This window comes from Furipterus horrens, unplaced genomic scaffold, assembly GCF_987537825.1.
Source record: "Furipterus horrens unplaced genomic scaffold, mFurHor1.1.pri manual_scaffold_6, whole genome shotgun sequence".
Taxonomy (NCBI): Eukaryota; Metazoa; Chordata; class Mammalia; order Chiroptera; family Furipteridae; genus Furipterus; species Furipterus horrens.
This window is the reverse complement of record NW_028327176.1, coordinates 108,371,443-108,398,620: the sequence shown is the minus strand read 5'-3', so window position 1 is coordinate 108,398,620 and position 27,178 is coordinate 108,371,443. Positions and strand designations below refer to the sequence as shown.

The 27,178-nt window shown below is 39.5% G+C and overlaps 1 protein-coding gene and 1 pseudogene across 9 annotated transcripts in view; one reads left to right on the top strand and one right to left on the bottom strand.

Moving 5' to 3' along the window:
• DST (dystonin) overlaps positions 1 to 7,403 on the top strand; it is a 435,492-nt gene extending 428,089 nt beyond the window's left edge. For 5 of the 9 annotated variants that reach the window (XM_090282621.1, XM_090282618.1, XM_090282623.1 and 2 more), the window contains 4 exons: positions 1,691 to 1,890; positions 2,292 to 2,402; positions 5,160 to 5,283; positions 6,138 to 7,403. In XM_090282621.1, the coding sequence (XP_090138747.1) occupies positions 1,691 to 1,890; positions 2,292 to 2,402; positions 5,160 to 5,283; positions 6,138 to 6,400 (698 nt within the window). In that variant the 3' untranslated portion in view covers positions 6,401 to 7,403. Of the gene's footprint in view, positions 1 to 687; positions 760 to 1,690; positions 1,891 to 2,291; positions 2,403 to 5,159; positions 5,284 to 6,137 lie in introns of all 9 variants that reach the window. The other 4 variants (XM_090282619.1, XM_090282617.1, XM_090282620.1 and 1 more) reach the window with 2 other exon arrangements.
• Positions 7,404 to 22,612: 15,209 nt separating this feature from the next.
• LOC150007204 (succinate--CoA ligase [ADP/GDP-forming] subunit alpha, mitochondrial pseudogene) lies at positions 22,613 to 23,604 on the bottom strand (annotated as a pseudogene).
• Positions 23,605 to 27,178: the final 3,574 nt, after the last annotated feature.

Below are 27,178 nucleotides of genomic sequence, written 5' to 3'. Positions count from 1 at the left end.
TGATTTACTTTACAAGTGATTTTAGCTCTCATTTACTCAATAAGCCTATATTCCTCTGAAAAAAGCAGTAAGATTTTGGTGCTTTTCTTAAATCTGCGAACTCACTTTAATCCTTAGAACAAATAAACAACAACAAATGTCTGTGCCAGCCCATTAGGCCCCCCTCCCGGGCCTCTTTGTTTCGGTGCTGGCGTCTGGATACACAGGTACAGTGGAGTCAGTTCCTATGCAGTCGGCAGCCACTCTGCCAAGGCCTCAGGGCATCGTTACACAACTGTACTCGGGAGCTCTGCTCTCTGCAAGTCAAAGATACAACCGCAAAAGGCAGTAACATAACAAAAGCTCCCTCTTTGTTTTATATTTGAAAATCATACATCTTAAGGTAATGCTTTAGAAAATAATGCAGCCTAAGGTAATGTAGTGGTGTTTATGAAACAAAGAACTTAGAACATGTAGTGTTCTATTAGTTTGCTTAGCAAAGTTAGTGTGACTGTGGCAAAGTCTTCCAAGTACATTTTCCTTATTGAGTCAAACCTCTGAATGCTTTTCCTGTTGTAACTTTTCTTCTAAATTGTGTGCTAAAGGCTGGATCTGAGCACCCTTTGCATATTCAACTACTGTACTTTGTTTCTTCTCCTGCTAACAGTATTCTTTAATGTGATTGGTATCCTGTGTCATTTTTTCTAGTTCATCATCATGGGAGTAAAATGTTACGTTCGGAATCAAACTCTTCAATTACTACTACTCAGCCTACTATAGGTTGGCAACCCCTCTCTTTGCCTCTCCTCTCTTACCTTTTCTCTTTCCTACTTTTACATTCTTGCTTTAATTATTTGTTTTAAAATTAACTCGCTTCATCCATTGCGTATGGCTTAAGTCACATCCAGCTGAGCTGGTGCTTCTAAGTTTAAATTCTGAAAATTTAACACACTAGCGGTGTGTTGCAAATGTAGGTGTTATGTAAGTGATCAAACACATGCTAACACGTTGCTTATTGGGTCCTTGTGGAGTGTTCTCCGTGCGCACATGTGTTTGTATGAGTGTTGCATCACTGATTACCTCACGGATCCTTGGGTCTGGTGTTTGTTATTGCATGTTGGTAAAAGAGAGCTTTTCAAGGCATAAAATAAAAATACTAGCTGCCTCCTCTAAATGAAGAACTTGAAAGTTTATATGTTGTCATCATGATTAACAAGCCATCTGTCATTCTGTGAAATTCTATTGTTTAATTAATCCCAATGTTAAAATACTGGCATTCTCCTGACCTTAGCAGTACATGCAAAAGACAAAGTCCCTGCTTCACTGGCTTGTCTTCTCAGTGTGCAGAAAGGGTAACGGACCCATGTGGGCATCAGTAGCTGGTGGATTAACAATATTTTAGCATGAGCTTTCCATTTTCATGCTGATTCTTTCTTTAATGGTGGTTATTCTGGCTGGTGTCTAGTGTTAGAATAAACACTTTTTTTTTCTTTCCCAAACTTACTTGTATCGAAAAGGAATGCATTGTAAAGGAATGCATTTACCTTTTTGTTATGCTGAGTTGAAGTTGGCATGGCAAAAAAAGATGTTCTTCAAATCCTCAGCGTATTCTGTGGTGCCAAGTGGTTGTTTGCCCCATAAAGGATTGAGCGCCTCTTTTTTTTTTCTTCCTTTTCTGTTTGTGTGCATTCTTGTATGTTACGCAATCCAGCTAAAGGAAGGACGAACATGGAACTTCGGGAGAAGTTCATTTTGGCAGATGGTGCCAGTCAGGGAATGGCGGCTTTCCGACCCCGGGGCCGAAGGTCGCGGCCTTCATCACGAGGAGCTTCGCCCAACCGGTCAACGTCCGTGTCCAGCCAGGCTGGCCAGGGGGCCTCCCCGCAGGTGCCAGCCACCGGCACACCCAAGGTAGGACTTGGGAAGGAAACCTTTTCCTCCTCCCATGCAATCAATGTCTTGAGTATACTTTTGAACGTTTTAGGACTCTGGAATTTGTGAGCTTTCTCTGTTTGTGTTTCTTCTCACAATATGGCAAACGAAGGATTTTCTTTTTAATATATGTTTTTGCCTTATGGCCTCTAGAGAGACTGTCTATTTAGATACTGCTTTGGTTACCATTCAGATTGGTTTCTCTTTGTAAAGCTTCATTCATTTTCTGGTGTGTATGATTTGCCATCAAATCTTTCCATGTGTTTTTAATTATTATTGTTCTTACTTTGAAATGTGAGTCTTGGCCATGAGTATCTTTTTCTGTGGCTTCCTTTTTTATCTGCTATCCTTTACATTTGATTTGCCGTTGTTCCATACAGATTCTCCATCCTTTAACACGCAATTACGGTAAACCATGGTTGACAAACAGCAAAATGTCAACTCCTTGTAAGCCAGCAGAGTGCTCAGACTTTTCCGTGCCATCTGCAGAGGTATTGTAAGGCCCCAGATTCTAGTCTAACAGCCTTCTTTAACTGCAACTATCACCCACTAACATTGCCTTACCTCTCCTTTAATATATGTACTTTAGATAATGCTATGTCTTTTAAATAGATTTCTATTAAATGAATATCAACCCAGCAATTCTCGGAAGGCATGGGAGTAAAGGGTTAACAGAAGAGACAGTTTTTGCTTCTTTAACAATGTCAGCTTAACATAGTCACACCTGCAGGCTCTGTACCTCCTTTGTGTTTTTCGTTGTGTGTGTGTGTGTGTTTGTCTTACTCATACTTAATTTTGCTCTTCTGTCATGGGAAAGTAAAATACAGGAGATTATATCCAGACTGAAATAAAGTTTCTTTTAGAGCTGATGGTATGCTATTGCTTCTAGAAATAAGAAGTGCAACCAACCCCTTTAGGAGAGAATGAGAGGCAGTATCATTTGCAAGAGAAATCACTTAAAATAATTTTTATTATGTGTTCACTATAGCCAAGGTCTTTCTGACTGTCTGTTGCATTTATTTATGCCCAAGAACAGTGGTTGGGTGAGACATAAGCCTTTAATTGTCAGAGGGGATTGGGGGCTTAGGTATGCAAAAAGTTATGTGCTATTTTCAAAAGCTAGGTATCTTTATTAGATTTTAATGGTTATTATTCAAGCAAGTTCTAACTTTTAATATGGCATGATATATGGGGATAAGATATTTAGGTGATATAAAATTTGCCAAGATTAACACATAGGTCATTTACATTCAGTTGAAAGTCAACCATATATCTTTCAAAGGAACTTCTCTGTAGAATGACAAACATAGGCACCAAATAAATACATATTTGATTAGCAAGAATCCCAATAATTAGGGGGAGAAAAATCCCTAAACAACTTTTCTTCAATTGAAGGAAGTATTTCATGTTCAAGGCCAGGACCCAGGTATAGAAGTGGTAAGTGCCTTTAGAAAGCCCTCTGCTTTTCATAACACTTCTTTTCTATTATTTAATCCTCACATCAGTAATAACAGGTAGGCAGAGAAAATTTTATTACCCTCAGATGGAAATAGCATTCATGATAGGGATAGAAATGGGACAGAAACAACTCACTCTTCAACTTCTCATTCTCCCTGGCCCTCATGTCCACCCTCCCCTCAAGTGAGAAATAGTAGGGTTAATATATTACATCTGGAGATATCTGTCACTTGTGATGGGTCAACTGTAGCAAAACTGAGAGCAGTTTGAGGAACCTTAAGCAACATTGTTTTTTAAAGATATTTAGAGCTGCTATGTTAATTCAAATTTTTAAAAAGTAGAGAGTCCCCACAAGTAAAGTCTAAGTATGCTATTTTGACTAGTAGCAAACTATGTTTTATTTCAAGTAGGCTTATTAGAGAAAAACAAACCAACCAAACAAACCACAGTGTACTTTTATAGAGGGGTTTTACAGGTAGGATTTATAACAAAAACATCACAATGACCAAGGTATTCTGAGCAGAATGATTGGGGTCCTTCATGGTGATGGATTCTGCTACCTTGAGTGATATTTCTTAATTGTGGGTCCTCACTTTCTCATGGATTCTTGAGAGTCTTAGTTAGGACTTGAACTAGATCAGAGTAGTCAGATCTTTGGAAAATCACTTTCTTCATCAGGGCCTCGTTTTTCACATTTGTAAAAAATGTCATGATTAGATTAGCAGGGAGATTAATTGTGGTTACAGGTGTGCAAATATTTTGAAAACTTAAGTATTATATATATACAGATATATAAATTCTATACTTAAATACATGTATAGAATACATATGTAAATGAATTGTGAATATTATAAATTTGTAACCCTGCTGTATCAAAAGATCTTACATATGCTTTATTAAACATTTATAACTACTTAAAGGAACAATTAACTTTTTAATGCACACATAATTTGGATTAATTTCTTCCAAATAACTCCCTGTCTGTGAGTTTATAAGAATCCCTATGCTTCTTAGGAAATTTGTTTATTTTTTTAAACTTTGGGAGTATTATCAAAATGTTGTAGTGATCTACTAAAAAATGCAGTGGTTTTAGACTTATAATAAGATTTCATAGCTGTGATTGCTTTAGACAGTCTGTGAACTCCTGTAAGAGTTTTAAAAGAATTCTTCCCAAGCATGGCCTAGGTGTCTTGTGTGTTAAGGACCACAGAAGGTTGATAGAGCCAAGAAATGAAGTGGCATTGTAGCAAGTTATAAACCGTCACTTTTCTTGCAGTTAATTTGTTTAAATTATGGCTCTCCGGGCTTTCCTTACTTCCTTACTGTTCTACCTCTGTTGATTTAGTTTTCCCTGGTTTCCTTAAAGGCTGTGCTGCAGCAGAGCATCCAAGCGCAGTCTGTCAGAGCCTGACCTTCCCTCTGTACCGTGTAGTCAGCATCATCTTACCAACCTGCTCTCAGCATCATCTTACCAACCTGCTCTCAGCTCTGTCACGTGTACTAACAGGCTGGATGATACTAAAGCACTCACAGTTTAAGTTGTCTTTTTTCCTTGCCACCATTTGGGGATCTCTGTTTTTGTGTTTCTCTTCAACATTGAATTTATTTTCTTTGGAGGGTTCCCCTTTAATTCAGGGAGAGAATAAGAAATTAGTAGAGCCAAGCAGGTGGAACCCCACACCTTGTTGAAAAGGTCTAGTAGAGGGTTTGCACCCATCTGTAAAGTTGTTGGTGTTAGATCACAGAACATGAGCAATACGTTGAAATGTCCTTTCACCGATTGAATACAGGGAACACCGATACAAGGCAGCAAGCTCCGACTTCCTGGATATTTATCTGGCAAAGGTTTCCACTCGGGGGAAGACAGTGGCTTGATAACAACTGCAGCCGCCAGAGTCCGAACACAGTTTGCTGGTGAGTGTGGTGCGCTTCTTTCATTAATGGCTTTTGCAGTGTGTTCTGAAGATGAAAGTCCTTTACCTCCTCATTGGGAAGAAATTAGGAGTTGATGGTGCTGTACTGTATTCTTTTAAAATGACACAAAGCCGCAGTCCTCCAACAAAGGTAGGGAACAAATGAGTCATGGGAATAAGTAACTAGAAAATCCCTTTTGGAAAGTATCAGAGAAAGATGAGAACAGAAGGAAAGCTATGATAGGATCCTTCCCCCTTTTTTAGCTGCAAAGTCTTGGCTCTTCTGTTTGCTTGGAAAATGTACTGGCCTTTATTGCAGGTGGTTGGAAAAACCCAACCATACAGGGTGTTATATCAGTGCTTCTCACGCTTCTTTACAGTTTCAAGTCTTTGAAATTCTTCTGTGCTTTCAATGACTTACCCTTGGGCTAAACTTGCACCCAAGAGTTTGTTTCCTTTTGCACTGCATACATCGCGTATACACACTAAACTTCAGAAAGCACAAACTTAAATTATAGCTGTTTTCTTATATCTGTTTGTAATAAATGGAATCCTGTTTTAAGCGGGGTAAGCCCAAACCTAAATTTCATTTGTAAATCTAGCTTTTTCTATATTATATCTCCTTAGAGTGAGGCTGCCACCCACCCCCCTTGTGGAATGGAGAGAGGCCTTGAATCCACAGTAATTTCTGAGTGCCTACAAGGTGTTAAGAAATAGCTGAGCTCAAAAAAAAAAAAAGAAAGAAAGAAAGAAAAAGAAAAGAAATAGCTGAGCTCAAGGGCACATCAGGTTTCAGGAGTCCGTTGCAGATGGACCCAGTGATAAGGGTGACCCATCTCTGCCCTTTCTCTGCAGATCCCAAGAAGACTCCCAGCCGACCAGGAAGCCGAGCAGGAAGCAAGGCCGGGAGCAGGGCCAGCAGCCGCCGTGGCAGTGATGCGTCAGACTTTGACATTTCAGAAATCCAGTCTGTGTGTTCAGACGTGGAGACTGTTCCCCAGACACACAGACCTTCACCCCGAGCAGGTTCTCGGCCATCCACGGCCAAGCCTTCCAAAATCCCCACACCCCAGAGGAAGTCACCTGCCAGTAAATTGGACAAATCCTCAAAGAGATAGTGCAGTTGGTTCCACCAAGGCCCTTTCTTGAGCATTTATTATTTAAGTTTGAAAGATGTAAAATATAATGTAGAAATTATTGTGAAATATTGCAAGAGGTGAGTTTAAAATTCTGCAGATGGCCTTATTTGTGTATTTGTCTTTTTATTTTATCTGTATAATTTTTTTGTCAGATATTCTGGGGTTACAGTCACATCATATGTGAGGGGGAAGATAGAGTTTAACATGCACTAACATTTCTGCACTGTACGTCTTGAGTACACACTAAAATCAATTCCTGTACCTGCAGGTAAGTCCACATCCTTTGAAGCCACAGCTCTACATCGGTAGCTAACGTTAAGGATACCTCATGACTTTTTCTTATTTTCGTGGACACTTGGAAATGCGGAAAGACACACACACGGGATATACTTCAATATGATTTCAGTATAAACCAAAAGCTGGAGGGCAGAAAGATAAACACACCCACACAGTTATTTAAGCTGTGTCTGACCGAGAACTCCCAGGTAGTTACCGTAAGCACTTGCCGGTGCTCTGATGTTCAAGAACCTTACACCGTTTCTGTGCCATTGCTTCACATGAGGCCAGAGGTGTCCTGGATATTAGACCTATTATTATACTGTAAGAATATAATTATAAAGTGCATTCATATAAATGTGAGGTTTTCTTTTGCTTCAGTGGAAAGTAGCACCTGTATCATTACACTCATTTTGTATCAAAGCAATTTTGCTTGCTGAAAGCTATGAAATAAAACATGTCCCTTAACTACATTGCTATGGAATTAATTTTTTTCCCCAGGGAAAAATCAGTGTATTTTTTTATGAGCAATATCAATTTGGAGTGACCAAAAGATACCTAAAAATGGGTTTATTTTGATTTCTCATCTAAAATAATTATGTTCTGGTATTATATCTATATTTAATAAATATATACATTTTAACTTATTATGTATACTCACTATAGAAAGATATTAGTATGCATTTAATAAAACATATTCACTTGAGCATATGGAATACCTGATTATTTAAAGTGAACTTTTTCTGTTGTTTTTTGTTGTTTGTTTAAAATAAAGCTTATATATATGATGTATTTTTACTAACAGTATAACAGACCAAGCTTGGGGGACATCAAACGCAGGGACATGCTATTATAATAAATATATAATAAAATGACATTACCTACTAATTCTTCAAATATATTAAAAAGTGCCAACTGTGTGCCAGCTGGTCAGTGACTCTGAGACTGCAGGGTCCCTGCCCTCTTATATTCGAGGGGGAAACAGTTAATAAACAAATCACCAAAACACATAAACTGAAACCAGGAGATATGTGACAGGGTGGCTGATTTTATTACAGTAATATAGTAATAGTCTTCTGGCCTATGTACCTTTAAAAAGCAAATGATAGAATTTTCCTAAATATAAAAATGGTATCAAATATAATTACAAGTATGGCAAGTTGTTACTTTGGGCATGACAGGTCACAACTCCCTATAAATTTGTAAGTTTATTTCAGCAAATGGCAGCGGTGGTGTTCAGGATCAAGGGGATAGTATTATTTGTTCCCGCTTTGGCCCTTTTTTCATGGAGGCCAAAGCTGAAGAGCCTGGAATTCCCACAAACAGAAATTAGGTGCCACTTTTAAGTGACAGTAATTCCTTCTTTCCAAAAGCATGGGTCTCAGGTGAGAGCCTTAATGGAAAGGGTAATTCTAACCGAAGAGATCACATGTTATAATGCATGCGTTTGAGTATAAGCATGTCACCCAAGAAGGCAGCTGAAATTGTTATTCCTTGGGTGCTTTGCATGTGATCCCATTTCTATTTCAAAGGCAAATTTGAAGGAATGATTTTATCTCAGCCTGTTCTAATGCCACCCCTGTTAAAGAACTAGGGGTTTTGCTTTTCTTAGTAAAATAAGCTTTTGGAGAAAAATAAGTGGTTTAACATATTTCAGAAAAATCTTAAGGACTGCTTCTAGTTATCAGCAATTGCCCTCATTCAAACTCTGATGGCTCGTACTTGTTTCAACTTGAACTAAGCCTGGAGCCTCAGGCTGACTTTACAGAAGTCCTGTAAGTTTCAGTGAATGCAGCAGACACACCTGTATTCTTCTACACATTCCTTCTACCTTTTCATGTTTTCTTTCCTGCCTGCCTTGGGGGAAAAAAAAAAGACATTGGAATGAATCTTAACTCTAAATTATCTTAATATAAAGATTGGTTCTGTTAAGAGAGAAACTAAGGTATATTAAAATTTTTAAGAGTTTATTTGAGCAAAAATTGATTAGAATCAGGTAGCGCCAAACCAGAAGTGTTTAGGAGTGCTCCAACAACAGGAGCTTGGAGAGAGACTTGTACAAAGAAAATGGAGAAGCAAGGAGGCTACAGCTTTAACGCCTAGTTGGCTGGCTGTGTTGGTTTGTCCTTAGCGGTTTGATTTTGTAACCTTGAGGCATTTATAGGCATAAGCTTTGGGTTTGCTTACACCATAGTCCACCATGGCGTTAGAGCCACCTTTAAAAGTCTCCGTGTTTACTTTACAGTTCCAGGTTAAAAGTTCTCCGCTATGGCCACAGTAATTCAAGATTATCTTTGGTGAGGTTAGCCTGCTTGTTCAGCTTTGAAACAATCCTTTTCACTCAAGGCTTCGCACCGGCCCCAGCCCGGTTTGTGAGTCGGACCGCCCACCCCGGACCCAGTCCCACTCCAGCTGGTTTCCGGTCGCAGAGCAGAAAAGGGGTGCTCGAATTAAGTCTGAAAGCGCAGCACGCAGAGGCTGAGGGCCAGGGATGGGAGACTCGGCCGCCACCTCCACAGGCAGCGCCAGAAAGCAGGCGCTCCAGCGGCCCCGCAGGTACCTTTGCTGGTTGCTCCTTTCTCCTGGGGGCAGTCAGGAGACCCCTTTGGTTTCCTCTTCTGACACCAGAACTCTCAAAAGATAAACATATTAAAATTTTTAAGAGTTTATTTGTGTAAAAACCGGTTTGAATCAAGCAGTGCCAAACCAGAAGTGGTTAGGAGAGCTCCCCTTACCTGATGAGCTGAGAAGAGAACTTTATAGTGGAATTTATTTATTGGCCACAGCTTAAAGCCTAGTTGGCTGCTTCTGATGTTTGTCCTTCGCGTTTGGATTTCCTAACCTTGAGGCATTCACAGGCTTAAATTTGGGTTTGTTCACCTAAGCAGCCACAGCATTAGCACCGCCTCCATCTAATTGCCTCCTTGTTTAATTAACTTATCAGTTCTTAATCATTAGGAAAGCGGAATCGTGGAGTAGACTTTTGTGTCTTCAAAACCAAAACTACTATTTCTTATGTATTGCTACCTTCTTTTGAAATAATAGGGTATCCTTTTTGATATCAGTGCATAAGTAGCTGGGCCTGGCCAAATCTCAGAGCTGGTTCCTTTAATAGCAAATCTGGGTGCAAGGGCCCAGAAAGTGCCCTGTTGGATGTAGGGAGATTGACCTGTGAAAACAAAAAGGAAGAGAGTTTGGGAAAAGATCTTGTTTTCTTTATTTTGGTCATTTAAAAACTTGCCGAGCTGCAGTTGTTTACTCCTTTTAACAAAATGTTTTGAAATGCATGTGCTTTATTGTGAAATGGGCATTCTGACACCACCCGACAATACATTTGCAAGTGCCCAAGCTATTGTGTGTGTCTGATGACGCGGCCTCAGAATCTACCTTCTATGCCGGTGGTCGCAGACTTCTTTGGTGGCCTATTCCACCAATAAAAGGTTTTGAGTAAACACTTCTGATAAATGTACATTAATTTCTTTGAAGTTATTATTTGCATATATTTACTATTAACTAATTTCTCAAGGCTCAGTATAATCCTGGTCGGAATGAGATTTATCTTTAACAACATTGGAGTAGGCGTACATATATATTTTAAATCATCTTTGATGACTTTTTTGGCTAAATTCTTATCAAATGTGATGAGATCCACCCTGATTTAACTCATGATGTGGCTGATGAAAGGCTTGTTACAGAAGTGTCATCTCTGCCATTTTCTTGTTTCTTGCATTGTGTCTTCAACCCATGTTGATTTTTAAAAAAATCTTGCAGGGATCTATATAAGCCATGTTTTGTAAAGATTGCTTCATGAAAAAGATAAAATATGTAATTTCACCCAGCTTGATAGAGATAATCTGCAGATTGCTGCACATGCTGAAAGCAAACTAGGAGATTGGGAGCCCTTGGGACGCTCACTCTGTCCTCATTTCACCTCATAACTGAGCATGAGAGGCCGCTGTGAGTGTTCCTGAAGGACAGGCACCAGCGTCAGTCTGTAGTAAATGTTCACAAAGGTTAATTTGCTCCTCCTTTTAGATGAAATTTAAATATAACTAGACATATTTTCCCCCACATCCTATGGGCTCACCTTTCACTCATCTTATTGTAATGATGACTGTTAAATTGATCATTAACTGTTAAATTTACTGTTCAACGCTATTTTCCTTTTTCTACCATTTCTCAACCATCTTTTTGAACAGGGTCAAAGTATGCTATAAAGTTCCTTTTCCCTCTACTTCTGCTTATTCTGGAATGCACATGTGGCTAGGGGTTATATGTTATTGCAGGCATACCTCGTCTTATTGTGCTTCGCTTTATTGTACCTCACAGGTGTTGCAATTTTTTTTTTTTTTTTTAACTGAAGGCAAGATCCTCCACCAGCAAAATGATCACAACTTGTTTTATTGTGTTACTCGCTTTATTACAGTGGTCTGGAACTGAACTTGCAGTGTCTCTGAGGTATGCCTCTGTAGTCCTTCTTAGCTATTCTCCGAAAATTTGGTAAGGGTTTGGGGGGACATATCAGTATTTCCGAAGCCAGTTTAGTTCTGACCCTTGTTACCTCTCACCTGTGCTATTATAATGGCCTCCTGTTTATCTCCTCACTTCCAAAGTCCCTCCAGACATCAGTTTGGGGAAATTATCATCAAAGAGAGGGACATGCCTTTGATATGAAGAACTGCATTAAAATGGGACAAGAGAAGTAGAGGAAGTTACTGTGAAGTGACTTACTTCTGTCAGCAAAGTAGATGTGTACTGCCTGGAGTTAAGGAAATGGTTATAGGTTAAGGCATTTGAGTTAAGCAGAGATGGTTTGAAAGAGCTGAGACCATGAGTTAGTAGTTAGCCTGATCTGCAGGGTGCAGCCTGGTGTACAGAGGACAGGAAGTTCATTGGTCTAGAGCTAGGGTTTTTCCAGCCAAGCTCAACAGAGAACAAGGGATTTTAGCAATGGAAGGAAGCAGAGGGTGAAGGATGGGTTGTTACCTCAGAATCAGGTGTTAGGTACCCAGAAAAAAGGGTTTGGGAAGAAGTTGCACTATGGGAGGGAGTTTGGATCAGGGTGGCAGAAGTCTAGAGCAGTCTGGACAAGCACAGAGGAAGGATGTATTACCAAGAGTGACATATTTGTGGCATTTTCTAAGGATTGCAAGAATGTGAATTCTGATGGCCTCAGCAGTTTGTTAAAAATTAGTCTCAGCTGTTCAGAGAAGGAAAACTCTGACTCCAAAAAACCTCCGCTGCCTTGCGGCATACCTCTTCAGGGGAAAGGCTAAGGGAGTAAACCCCGACAGAAAATCCGGAGCCGGAGTCCCTAAGGCGGTTTGACGTTGTAGTCAACACCGGCAACTCCTGCGGCGCACCTGAACCCAAGCTGTATCGACTCCGTCTTTCCCTTGGACCCTTCAGCTGCGAAGAGAGGGGGGGTCTGCTGCATGAGCAACAGCAGACCCTCCATATTACCCTGCCCAGGCTCTGTAGCTTCAGCGTCATCACAAGATGTCGATTCAACACGGGAGGAGACAGATACCATGTCACTCCCGAGTCGGACTGCACAGCCATTCTCGGCGATGCAGATAGACTCTTGAGAAGCTACACCATCGTCTCTCGAGACGGACGGCTGCCGACGACGAGTCTCAGCTGTTCCAAGTCTTCATTGATTTTTATTGTGCTTATAGGAGAATTTACATGGAGAAAGCAACAGTCACCTCTTAAAGTGGAGGAGAGGGTAGAAGATCCTGCCTTTCAGCTCGGATTGGTTATGTTTCAAAGCCCCAAGTAGGCTGATGTGTGTGCACGTATGTGTGTGTAGCACTGGCTTCAAGAAGGCAGGAGTCTCAGGCTTCCCGAGTATGGTATGTTGACATATACTTATTAGATCTAGGTGTGGGCATGAGTTAAAACTTGATTACCATAAAGCCTACATTTCTGAAAGGAGGACCAACCAGGAAAAACAGACATGGTTAGGTTTTTAATTACTAGTATAGAAAAGTTTGTTTAAAAAATAACCAGTCAGTGGACATATGTTCTGGTCAACAGTTTAGTCGCAATATACCTACTTGAGAAATAACCAGTGAATTCAGGAGAATAGAGCAGGTTTGAAGCAGCATCTTCAGATATAAACCATAGACTTTACAATGCCATATCTGATCATGGGTTGATTTGAAGTTGCTTCTTCTTCTGGGAAATCTTTTGCTTCTTTAGGTTTTTGGTTATGCCTGTATTGATTTTTGTCTCAGTTTTGGTTTATAAAGCTCTTAACACAAATATATATCTTATATGAAGTTCCCAACCAGTCATTGAAATAGTAGATAAGTATTATTTGAATTTTATGAATAACTTCAATGAAGCTAGAGAGGTTTTTATTAGTCTAGGCTCACACAGCTGGAAAATGAGTGAGTAGATAAATCTTTTCATGCTGAGACCAATAATCACTCTACCACCTCACAATTTTCCCAAGATCTGTGCATTTTTTTCTAAAGATGGTAACTTCATAAAGACATGATCATGACCTCTCTCAGAAAACCACATCACATCTGGATTTTCCAGAGCAGCAAACTTTGTCTTATAACACTTTTAGTGTCTTCTTTGGAGAGTTGGAAATGTCTGTGTTCCACAACTAAATTAATTTTTCCATTGTTTCACATTTCATTGAATTGTTTGGTTCCAACAATGTAGTAACCTTTTAAAATTGGTTTTTTGAGTAAGATGGTCTAATTTGAGGCAGCTTATATTTAACACCCCTTTCCCCTCCAGCTGTTACAAGATGCATGTGTTCTTCTGTAACGTTGCTTCATCAAATAACTACCAGAGTCCTTATTCCTCCTACTGCCACACTAGTATCCTAAATGACGTACTTAAATTACTTTTGAATATTCTACCTTTTGCTTAAGTTCATTGACAATATATATAGATAAATGTTGGGATTCTTCACTGATTATGTCATGGTGTGGTATTTTCAGATCAAGTGGCTTTCAAAAATTCATTTCAGGTGTAGAGACAAAGGTATATGTGATCTAACCAAAGAATCTAATACATATATGTAAGGAATGATGTACATTTCCATCTTCCTGCTTTGCTCTTGGACAGTTTGACTAAGTACTTTACAAGGCAGTCCCAGGCATTTATCTTTATTCTACCACTCAAATTAGGTATGCATGTGTTCTTGCTCTCACACACTTCTGAAAATGTATCTTTTAAATATCAGTTTAATATATCAGTGTCAGAATAATTTGCTTTTGTCGAAGGAAAGGTAGTTAATTCAGTGGAGAACTTTTATTTAGGACATTCCTTTGATCTATGTTAACTGCATTTCAGGAGTGGGATATTTTACACATTCTGTGATATATTTTGTTACCAATTTCTGATTATACAACTACACTTGTTAATTGTAGGAAGTTTGGTGAATACATAAAAGTACAAAGAGGAAAATAAATCACTCATCACCCCCACTACTCAAAGTAAATCATTGATAAATCAAATTTGGGGGGATTGTTAGTGTGTTTTAAACTTTTGATGTTATGCTGTACTTTCATTTTAGTAACTCCAATTACGTCTTTAAACTACAAAAGGCCAATGACACTAAGTTATTTATCTATAGTTATTTTCATCTTTAAAACTTAAGAGGATATTTGTATTGCTTTTCAGTGCCATACAACAGTTTCCCTAAACTGGGTGATTTCGAACAACTTGTCTAAGTTTCTGCGATCAGGAATCCAGGCAAAGCCTAGTTGGGCCCTTTGCTTCAGGATCTCTTAGGAGACTGCAATGAAGGTGCCAGCTAGGGCCATGGTCATCTGTGTCACGGTTCATTTGGGGAAGGATTCAGTTTTAAGTTCACTCACTGGTTGTTTGGTCGTCAGGGTTCCATTCCTCATGGGCTGTTGGTAGGGCCTCAGGTCCTTGCTACCTGTTGTCTGGAGGCCACACGGTTCCTTGGCACATGGCCCCTCCAATACGGCAGTTTGCTTCATCAAAGTGTGCAAGCCAAGCAGACAATAGAGTCCATTAGGACTGTAAATCATAGTCTTCATAGCCTAAGCATAGGATGACATCCTATCACCTTTGCCATATTCTATTAGAAGCAAATCACTAGGTGCAGCCCACACTCAAGGGCTGGGGATTATACAAGGGCAAACTGCCAGGAGGCAGAGACCCTTGAGGGCCGCCTTTGAAAGCTCTCTACTGCAGTGCTAAGTTAGAAAAACTTTATTCTAGTCCTCTCAATTTTTATGTAATGGAGAGGCTGGTTTAAAAAGCTCAAAGTCCTTTTCGTCACACACGAAAAATATGACACTTCAATGTTTAATTACTGGTTTAACACAGCCTAGATAGGAAGAGGAGTATTTCTTCAAAACTGTACTAAAAAGTTACTTCTAATATTGGAAAATGAGCAACACAAACATTCAAGCAAATCTTGTCTAGTCCAAGCCACAGGAGGCATGACATGTGAAACAAGAAACAAAAACAGGTTTGAGTACAAATGGGCAACAGCGACTCCCTCACAGGTGATGCAGAGTATAAGGAAGTTAATGAACATTCTTGAGATACGGTGAGAGGATTAATGGGGTGAAAACTCTAGGTTGGGAACTCACTAGAGCCCACCTCACCCACAAATGCTGCTGTGCCCCATTCTCCTTGTCCAACCCTGGAGATTTTAGTTGTTGTTACATGGAGACAGTTGGTTCTCTCCACTGGGAAACACCTAACTCATGGCTGAGAATATGTGCTTGTTGTCATTGGCACCTAAGTGCTCCTTTGCTGCCTAGGAGCTCACAGGAATTAACTAGCTCTTCAGGGTTCATACCTCTTCCAAATTTTCTTCCATGGGATCCCACATTTACAGCATATACATTTTATTGGGTTGGCCAAAAAGTCCGTTTAGTTTTTTTCCATATGATGCTTGTAATAGTGCTTAGTGGTCTTTAACCTCATTTGAAACAGTTTTGTTAGATTGTATTGTGACAACTGTCATATCAGCATGCATTTAAAAAAAACATCAAAATTGGTGAACTTTTGTGCAGCCATTTTAATATTGAAGATGGAAAAGAAGCAACTTTTTCAGTGTATTATACTTTATTATTTCGAGAAAGTTAAAAACAATGGAAATGCATCAAAAGATTTGTGCAGCGTATGGAGGTGTGTGACTGATCGAACATATCAAAAGTGGTTTGTGAAGTTTCTTGGTACTATTGACATTTTAGCCAAATAATTTTTTGCTATGAGGCTGTCTTATGCATTGAAAGGTGTTCACCAGCACCCCTGGCCTCTACCTACTAGAAGCCAATAGTGGGAGGTAGCTAACATACCCAACATATCCAAGTCAATAAAGTTATTGGTGAAAATGAAAATTGTGTCTTTTATTTTATGGAAAAAACTAAACAGACTTTCTGGCCAAGCCAATAACAAGCCCATACTCTCTTGTGAAACAGGAGAAATGAGTTTGGCAATAGATAAAACATGCTCCTAGGGGCTTTCCCTCTTCATTTGCATGTCCCACTGTGGTTTTACATTTGGTTTGTGCCCAGTGAGGTCACTTTCATATTCAGAGGAACTGCTTCATTGTGTTCTCTAGAAAATTGAAGTGCACAAAATACCTCATGAGCAGGCACTGTTTTGTGGACTATGAACTGATGTTTATCCAAGAGATTTGATGTATAAGGAAGCAACACTACTTAGAGATTTTTTTGCAGCAGCCATGATGAGCCAGCTTGCCTATGAGTTATTGTTAAACAAACTATGAACAATTGAGATACCACTTTTCATTACCATACACATATATCAACTTTCAGGGGACAAAGCTGTTTTCTAGTTTTTATTACTTCTAGAGAAAAGCCAAAAGAATACTGGAGCTATTTTGGAGCATTTGGCACTCCCCAGCCCACACATCACAGCAGACAGTGAAAAGAGGAAAGAAATTGGGTCTCTTGCAGGTCTCTGTGCCAGGAACCATGTTTACTTAATTCTTATCCAACCCTTTGAGATAACAGTCATCCTGAAGTCTGAAGAAACTGAGGCTCTGAGAATTACATGCCCAAAGTCACCCAGTTAATAGGACTCCATGTTTGCTAGTCCAGTTCTGTCTGAACCCAAAACCCATGATCTTTCTACTGCACCATGCTACTTATATGAGCATGTTATACTTTTAGATTTATTTCTTATGTCCTGGCCTAAACTTATTGACCAGTTTCTCACTTCAGTTGTTCCTAATTTGAGTGCTTTAGTAACTTAAAAAACTTAAAAATATATTTTCTCCATCCTGCTTCTCCTACCAAAAAAAAAGGTGAAAAAAACCCACTATTTTTAAAAACTTGCCAAGTTCTTGCAAACATTACTCACCTGAGAGCTCAATGTGGGGAAAGATTAGAAAGGGAAAGGCAGAAGGATTTAAAAGGCCAGTTGGGAAGTAACAAGAATTTTCCAACAACTAGCATTTATTCTCTATAACAAATGTCGTCTCAAGGTTACCATTACTGTAGTTGAGAAATGTCTATTAAAACCTGGTTATTACAGGAATATTTTTGGACTTTTGAGAGAACAGACTTAGGAACCTTCATGATGACTATATACAGAACATATGTAATCAGCAGGTAAGCATTCTGTAACCATTCTTCTGTGGGTCTTTGACACTGTGATGTATATTCAAAACTCAGAGTGGATTTGTGCTCAGTTGTGGAGGGAAATCCTTGACTTTAGAGGATGATATGTAAACACTGCCGAGGATTAGGCTGAATTATGGCTTCAACTGGGTAGAGTTCATCTTCTGTGCCAAGAACCAGTGATCTTGGCTTATAGTTGCCTCTTATCTCTTTGTTATGTGATGCATAGGTCTCTTAAGCTCAAAGATGGCTTTTGGAATGATGTGCACTTTTTTTTTACTCACTGCCAGATAGAAAGTTGTTCCAAACCTAGATATGTGACTATAAATGTCAGAACTACATTATTTGATAGCACCTACTGATATGTTTGTGGAAAAAGGGAGCAACAACACTGGATTCTAGTACACATTCTAAAACACGTTTAAAAATGCAAAATAAAGCTTATCTATTTTTCTGCTAAGCTCAGAATATTGCAAAGACCTATCATCTTTGTCAATTACCTTCTCTCCATGGCCTGCCTCCTTGTGAGGTGGATACACTAGAGTGACTACCAACTAGTCACCCATGTGGCCTGCTAATTGACCTGAGTGATGGTTACCAAGCAATTACTGGTAAGAAACCACCCCCCCTTACTCTGATATGACACTAAACAGAGGGGGTCTCTTTCAGTTTTTAAACCTAAGATTCCTCAGCTATCTTTCCTCAGAGCTTGAGTTTCTAAACTAAGAAGTGTTTTAAAAACAAATCAATGGCAGATGAAGATTTAGAAGAGTATAAAAATAATCTGGACATGCTAGATTGGCAACCTACAGATAAAAGCTAAAGTTTAACAAGTTTTAAAAACTTGAGAATGAGGAAACCAAATGCAGGCTATGAGAAATTTAGCCATAGGAACAAGGGAGTTGGGGATAGCTGTGCTCCACTCTGGTCCCTCATTATAGGATGGGGGCAACTGGCCAGCTTCTACAGGTGAGGGACCAGGATGTAGTCAGAACCATACTGGAAATGGACATAGTAATGTGAAAGAATAAGATTTCATGTTATTTGTTAATGTGAATGTCTGCAAGCTAATTCTTCTAAAGAAATCTACTTTGGCAAGAGAACCTGCATAGTTTGTGTACTGCATTGCTTTACTGCTTTAATTATAATAGATCAGTGAAATTATAGTAAACAGGATACTTATTACAACTTTGATTTAAAAAATCCACTAATCCCAGCCTTTGGAGTTTATATGCTATGAGGGCCTTCCTGCTACCGTCTGTCAGGTCTTAACAGCAACTGAGACAAGGAGGGTTCAGAGACATTGAGTTTCTTGCCCACAGCCACCAGCCTGTACCAGGCAGAGATTCAGATTCCAAAGAAATGCTTCCAAACCCAGCCCTGATTCGCTCACCCAGGCCTGGGGTGAGCTAGATGGAGCTAGAAGGTGACTTAGAAGAAGGGGCTGAGAAGAGGGGATGGGAGGACCAAGCCACTGGTAAGATCAAATGAAAGGAGCCCCTTCCTCTCAGGGTCCTGTGCGACACTCTGCCACCTGTCGCGGTGTGAACCAGTCACATTCAATTCCTAGGAGTGGAGCACATGGGTGCCCAGAAGTTCACGATAGATCCAAATTCAGAGTTACCTGCAGAAAGAACTGTGCACACAAAATCTTGAGTGAAGGCCTGCTCCACCTTTGCCCAACCATCTGTGAGAAGTTGGGAGAGGAAGCTCCATCCCTTTTAGAGGAAAGCTGAGAGCTGAGTCCTGTTCTGAGGACATTCTGGATTAAGGGGTACCAATCTGCAGGAAGCAACAAATGGAAGGGGTACAGAAAACCACCTTTTGGGAGTAAAGTACCTAGATGAAGAACACATTATCAAGGTATAAATCCTGCTTTGACACATTTTTTTAAAAAGAAAAATCACTTAAACTTTTAAGTGGACTAACAAAAATTTTCCAACAGCTAACATTTATTCTCTATAACAAAGATAGTCTGAAGGTTACTGTTAATTGTAGTTAAGAAATGTCTATTAAAACCTGATTATTACAGGAATATTTTTGGACCTTTGAGGCTAAAGACTTGGGAACCTTCATGATGACTGTATACAGAACATATATGATCAGCAGATAAGCATTCTGTAACCATTTCTCTGATATCCCTTCTCATCCCCCCAGAAAGGGGTAACAACAATCTTAGTATTTTATGCTTGTAAAAAGTCTTCTCTAGATTTCTAATATTATTCAGAATTGTGGCTCATTAGAACTACCACTTTAGGCTAAATGACATTATTTGGGGCTTATAAGAACTATAATAATTATGATTTATTATTATAAATACCTTTAGAGATGACAAAACAGAGAGGCTACATAAACTGCCCCAGATAACAAAGCAACAGAGCTACACCCATGTCTGTCTGATTTTAATGTTTCTATAGCCTCTTTAAAAATCTTAAGGACCACCAATGGGTAGAAAACAGATTTTTTTATTTCTTCATGAGGAAGACCTTTTTATTCATTATAGCTGTCTTAACATGGCTGACTTGGAAAGAGTTACCAGATAAAATACAGGATATCAGCTAAATTTGAATTTCATACAACAATGAAAAGTTTTTAGTATAAGTAAGTCCAAAACATTGCATAGGACTTTCTTATATTAAGTATTATTCATTGCTTATCTGAAATTGCCCTGTATTCTTATTTGCTTAATATAGCTACTCTGTTGGGGGCAGATTTGTTCTCAGGTGCTGGAGATTGCATGGAGATGTAGTTTTGAGGATCTGAGTATCAGAAGGAGTAGAGTCGGGGTTGTATGAAGAGTAGGGTCATGATTTCATGGTCTTCATGGGTGTCTCCATTTGTGTAGCTGGGCGAGGTGTTGGAGTGGAACCGAATGACTCCATACTCCATGGCTTTGAGGAACAGTGGCTTTTGCGGTCTGTTCGTATCATTGTTTCTTGTTCCTTTGGCAGGATCATCTCACCACTGTCCAGCCCCTGGTAGGTACAGGGGACAGTGGAGAGTGCACAAGAAAACCACATTTTGCTCCTTATTCATATTTTTAAAACCGTGTTGGTGATGGAAATCCTGAGAAACATATCTATATGGAGGATTGTGTTCCTAACAGGAATTCTGGAATTTCACCGAGATGAAACATGTCTAATACATTTTCTGTTTTGTTCCCAAAAGAATAAGGCATTGGAAATATCTTCTTAGTGAAGGGAGCAGGATAAATAACTTCTGGCAGACTGTCCAAATCACATAAGAAGATAAGTTAAAAGTTGGCCCTATTTTGAAATAGATAGAACCATTTATTTGGATACATTTCTTAATGTTTCTGAATAAAACACTTTAGAAGAATCGTTCTTTAATGGATGTCATATAGCCCATAGCATTAATGACCTGTCACATGAAATCCTTAAAGTAGCTTCATGTTGATAATTGACAAATAAAGAAAGTTCAGCTGAGGCCCCCTTTCAAATTTGGTTCACCCAGGCAGTGTGATGTGTTTACTAGAGACTGTTGTTAAGACTAAAAACAAGCCCTGTCTGGGTGCCAGGACAGAATGCAGGCTGCCCAAGGCATGAAAAGTCAGTTGTTCGTGAGCTCAGTGGTTTCTATAGATATATTTTTAGGTTCAATTATGAGAAATAGTTGAAAATGGCCTTCGAAAGGCAGGGACCAGAGCCATGATGCCTTTAGAAGAACTGTTATATAAGAAAAATACTCAGTCTTATGAAATGTTTTTTTTAATTGGTGCACACCTGCCTTCCATCAAAATAGGATTCTGTTAATGTACCCTACCCAGCTGAAAGTGAAAAAGCCTGACAATATGAGCATTGCTCAAAATACAATTTTAGAGTGCTTTTCTAAGCAAGACACAAAATAAGAAACCATAAAGGAGAAATGAATAAATATCTGCTCCTGAAGAAATGCCACCAAGCCCAAAGACAAACTGCGAAAATATTATAATAGTAAAAAACAAACTTTTCTTAATGAACAGGAAAATACAATTCTTGTTAGTATATTAATGGCTAGCGTTACTCAAATTTAAGAGCTATGAGATCACATTCTCCCCTAGAAGTCTGGCAAATACAGAAAAGTCTGATTGTGCGCAGTGTTGGCGAGAACATTAGGAGAGGCCGGGACTGAAAACCGTGGCGGGCTCTGTAGGAGGCGCTTTGGCAATGTCCGTCAGAGCTTTAAGTGTACAGACCCTTTGATGTAGTAATACTAGTTCTGGAAATGTGTCCAACAGGAAAGTGTGACACCTTAGAACAATTTTCCAGGAAAAATAATATTCTCCTCACCAGACATGCGTGGCTTTGCCAGCCAAAGACCCAAGGAGTGAATTACCATTGCCTGGGGGTAGAAGGAGAGGGAACCACAGAGAACTTATCCTTAGTTTAAGCTTTCCAGGATGCTGGTCAAGTTGAGCCAGGGTTCACAGTCAGTGTATAGTTTATAAACTGAATCTCCATAGAGAGCTGGTCCATCAAGTTTTTAGTTGGGGATATTGGGGATATTATATTTCCAAATGGGGAGAGAGAACCCCTATGTACAGTAACGCTTCTGGAAAAGAGTGGCATTTGAGACACTCCAGGATTCTTCCTCTTCTGAATCTAGCCAACATTTAAAGCTTTTTTTCCCCTTTCCCTTTTGAGCCCTATGTCCTCTGATCCTCCAGTGTGACGTGGCTTTACTCCCTCCTGGGACCGTGGTTTCCTTCAAATGTAACACGCAGTTCTCCAAGCACATTTCCAGTCCCCCATTCCTCTGCATTCTCCCATCCTCAGGAATGCTGGGCTTCTGTAGACCTGTGCAGGGTGGCATTCCACTGTCTCCTGCTCTGGAATTCTTAGGCCTTCACAGCCTGTCTCTGAGGAGAGTTTCCCTTCAGTCTCACATTTGTCTTGGCTTGAGACAAATGAACATGGCAGACACTTGGAATGAAGCCGCTATTGATGTGTCCATTAAACTTTAAGACCCAAGAGACCCAGGAAGGATCAACCTTTGCCACACTGCCTTTTCTCTGTCCTCAGCTTTGCTTAGCCTTAGTTTTTTTCTTGGCAACATCTTAATTTTATTTTATTATTTATTATTTATTTTGAAATACATGGTAGATTTATTGGCCATCTCTGCTATAGAATGAGGTGAAAATATCTCAATACAGGACTTTCTAAATCTCGTTCTAGCTTCCTGCTGTAGTGGAAGTCCGGGGGCAGGCGCGCAGGCTGACCGTCAGTGGATATCAGAAGCGCACTGCTGCTGGTTCACATCGCTGCAATGATTCATTCCACAGGCTCGGGGAACTTTTTGTTTTGTTTTTTTTTTAATTTCATAGCACCTTCTTCTTTTCAAACTCCTTCTGGATGGTGGTTCCCAGCTGTGCAGGAGACATGCCACAACTGCACTCTGCAGGGCTGAGATCTCTTTAGCTTCACCTTTTCCTCCAGCAATAATTGCCCCTGCATGACCCATTTTTCTGCCGGGAGGAGCCGTTAGACCAGCGATGAAGGACACCACGGGCTTGGCTTTGGGACCTGAATTATGTTGCTTCAGAAATTCTGCAGCACTTTCTTCTGCATTACCTCCAATTTCACCAATCAAGATGATACTTTCTGTGGCTGGATCTTTCAGAAAGACGTCAAGGCAGTCAATAAAATCTGTGCCATTAAAAGGATCACTTCTGATGCCAATGCACCAAGACTGCCCCAATCCAACTTGTGTTGTTTGGTGAACTGCTTTGTAAGTCAAAGTGCCAGATCTGGACACAATACCAAATTTTCCTTTCTTTTGAATGTGACCAGGCATGATACCAATTTTATATTCTTCAGGTTTGATGACTCCAGGGAAGTTTGGTCCAATCAGCCTTGTCTTTCCCTGGTGCAGTATTTTGTGCTTGACCAGTACCATGTCCTGCTGTGGGATACCTTCAGTTATGCACACAGCCAAGGGCACATCCGCCCTAACAACTTCATTAATGGCAGCAGCAGCAAAAGGAGGAGGGACAATAATGACAGAAGCTGTTGCTCCTGTTTGTTCTTTGGCCTCCTTTATGGTATTAAAGACTGGTAAGCCCAGGTGTGTCTGGCCTCCTTTCCCTGGAATGGTTCCTCCAGCAAGTTTGGTGCCCTATTCCAAAGCCTGCTGACTGTGAAATGTGCCCTGCTTACCAGTGAAACCCTGGCAAATAACCTTTGTATTTTTATCACCGTAGAGATGTTTCTGGGAAGCTGTATAAGAACAATGCCAAATTCCATTCTGTTGCAAGAGGAAGGAGTGCGACAAGAGGCGGGCAGCAGTGAGGCCACTGCTACCGGAGGCCATAGTCATAGTAGCAGTGTTAATTTTATTTTTAATAGGCAATACATTTATGTGATTCAAAAGTCAAAGCTATAAAATAGGTGTACACCAAAGTCTCAATCCTACTCCCCTCCATCCAATTTCATTAGTTTTCTGTTTATTCTTCCAGTGGTTTTTGGCACAAATAATTGTGTGTTTGTGTGTGTATACTTATAAATACGTATATCTTTAATATCTCTTTAGCCTGTCAGGAACAGAGTAGAAGAAAATATCTTTTCTGCCCCACCCTGGAACCTTGTCTACAGGCACGAATACATATTAGCAAATATTAGGTTTAAGATTCATTACAAAAACCTTTGGAGCCTCATTTCTGTGATTCTAGAATTCTACCCAAATTTACCTACTTCTGAATATTTTCAGCTGGCATCTGCTCTGTTAAAGATACATAGACAGTTGGAAAGGAAAGAAACTTCTGAATCTAGCAGACAAATGGGTAGTAGTAATAAAGGAGAAAGACTGGCGGTCTGAACACTTTGAAACTAAGTCAGGTTATCTCTCTTTGGAAACTTCTGGATTTTTTGCTCTCAGGTGTACTACCTCTAGCTGCCTTCCTACCGATTCTCTTTGAGCACCATCTTTTGCAGCTTACTCAGAGACTGTTTCTGAGACTGCTGGTTGTTCTCCAATATTCATTTTCCCTTTTTCTTTTAACAATGGAACCTTAGTATTCAGCTGAACACATGGCCTTCCAGCTAAAGATAATATTTTCTGCACTTTTTTGCAGCTAGCTGTGGCCATATGACCAAGTTTTGGGTTGATACCAAAATAGTATATGCAACTTTGTCATTATAGGTGGGGGCATACTTCTTTCTCCATCCTAGCCAGAGCATGGATACGGTAGGGAGCTATTTTGGTCCATGTAACTATAGGATGGCTAAGCCACAGAAAAAAGGAGCTTGGATACCCAGCAATGAGGAGTTCCTATATCAAGTCTGGACTATTTCTGTTCAGATTATTACCTGGGGTAGAAAATATCTGTAGAAAAGAAACCAAGATCTCATCTTGTTTAAGCCATTTTATTGTTCTTTTTATTACAATTGGTTGAATTTGTATACCTAATAGTTGAATCATTTGTTGTTATTTGCATGTGCAACTTTGGCCACCCATGGCCCCATATAAATATTACTTATAAGTGCAGGTACTCACCATTGTCCTACTGACTCAAACTTTTAGTTTCCATTTCTGCTTTCTAATGAGAAGGAATCTGATTGGCTAAGCATAGGGTAAATTATATAGCCTTGTCCTGTCGTCTGTGGCTGGGGTTTTGGGATGGAGTGGGAAAGGAGGAGGGTCATGTGGTGCAGAGAACTCTCCTATCCAAAGTGTCAATATTGACATTTCATTAATAATAGAATATGAATGTTAATATAATTATTGACATGCCAGAAACCCTGTAATGTAGTAATGTATATGTTTAGAAAACAAGCTTTTGGTGATTAAAAAAAAAAACAAAAAAAAAAAAACGTTTCTAAGATATGTTAGAGATCAGGAAAGATATAGTCCAAACCTCCAGAATCCTTTACTTGTGTTTGACAGTATAATAGTCATTGAAAATAATAATCCTGCACAAATAAACAACTCAAATCATCATAACATTCCCCAATTATGTTTTTCTATTGAATCAACAAGGCCTAAAAAGTATACCTATAGATATCTTTAGCCTAAATTAACCCGAATTAACCAGAAAACGAATATATTCAAGTACTTCATACCCTGGGAAATTTAGGTTACTCAGGATTTTGCTGTCTGAAAATTTTTTAGCTGTGACATTTTCAGAATGGTTTTTTTATGATAATGTAATTAAACTGGGTACAATAGGTACATTTGGCTCCCGTAATTTTATACTTGTGTGTCATGCTTTGTCTATATCAGATAACAATGTGAGATTACTGGGGTACACTTTCTGAGATTCCCTTTGTCTTTAGCAGTGAAGCCATTTCATGTCCACCAAGCATATAACAGTAGCATGTGTTCTGCTGACCATTGGACCCATAAATACTCCAGGAAAAGAGGAATTCCATTGTGAAATAAACTTGGCACGTTATAGATCCCTCTCAGATACTCATCATTTTTGCATAACTTAGGCTCTGAGACATCCTGCTGAAATGAAATGTATGACATCTGTTGGACATTGTTAAATCCTGTGTTTCTCCAAAGTGTCACACTGTGGAAAAGGCTGAATATGTGTATGTATGAGCATTGGGAGGGTCAGATGCAATAACGAGGCCATGGATAGAATGATAAGGAACAGAGGTGAAAGTAGTGTAGTCAGAGCTAATTTTGCTCAAGAAAGACAAAATTTTCATGCTTTTAATCTGTGAAGGGCCGAAGACATGTTTAAATATAAATATACTTTGTTTCATTGCACTACATTTTATTGTACTTCACAGATACCACATGCTTTTTAAAAATTGAAGGAAAGACACTCCATCAACAAAAATATTACAACTTGCTTAAGGTTCAGATGATGCTTAGCATTTTTTAGCAATAAAATATTTTTAAAATTAGGATATACATTACTTTTTTATATATAATGCTGCAGCACAGTTAATAGATTATAGTAGAATAGAAAATGACTTTTACATGCACTGGGAAACCAAAAACTTTGTATGACTTGCTTAATTGTGAAACTTAGTTTGTTGCAGTGGTCTCAAACTTAACCCTAGTAATTCTCCTCTTTTTCTCTTGCTGCTTTTAAAATTCTCTCTTTATCCTTAACTTTTGGCATTTTGATTATGTGTCTTGGTGTGGTCTTCCCTGGGTCTAGTTTGTTTGGGACTCTCTGTGCTTCCTGGACCCATATGTCCATTTCCTTCCCCAAATTAGGGAAGTTTTCCTTCATTATTTTTTTGCATAATTTTTCAATTTCTTGCTCTCCCCCTTCACCTCTAGCAACCCTATGATTCAGATGTTGGCACGTTTAAAGCTGTCCCAGGGGTTTCTAAGCCTCTCCTCATTTTTTTCAATTCTCGTTTTCTCCTTCTATACTGGTTGACTGTTTCTTCCTTGTGCTCCAATTTTTTTCTTTCCTTCACCACTTGTTTTGTGTGGATTTTCCTTCATTTAAGCCAGGATAGCCTTCATTCTTTCCCCATCCTGTTTAACTTTTTCCACCAAGTCTGTGAGTATCTTTATCACCAATGCCTTAAACTATGCATCTGTTAAGTTCTCTGTCTCTCATTCATTAGGTGTGCTATCTCCTCGTTGCTTAGTTGTGTCACTGGGACCTTGATCTGCCCCCTTCTGGGCTGTACTTCTCTGTCTCCTTATCTTGACAGCTTTCTGTGTTTGCCTCTGTGATTTGGGTGGGGCTGTCGCACGTGTTCTGTTATAGGGGGTGGAGCCTTAGGTATTCATTAGTGCCGTCACCCCTTTCATTGGTTTTGGTGCTGTATGTGGGGGAGGAATCTGAGAGGGAACAGTACCGGTTGCCATCGCTTTTCCAGGCACTTCTCTCCCTTCCCGTACTAAGCAAGCTGCTTCCTTTTCGAGACTGGTAGTTTCTTCCTCTGTCCCAAGCCCCACTGTTTTTCACAGT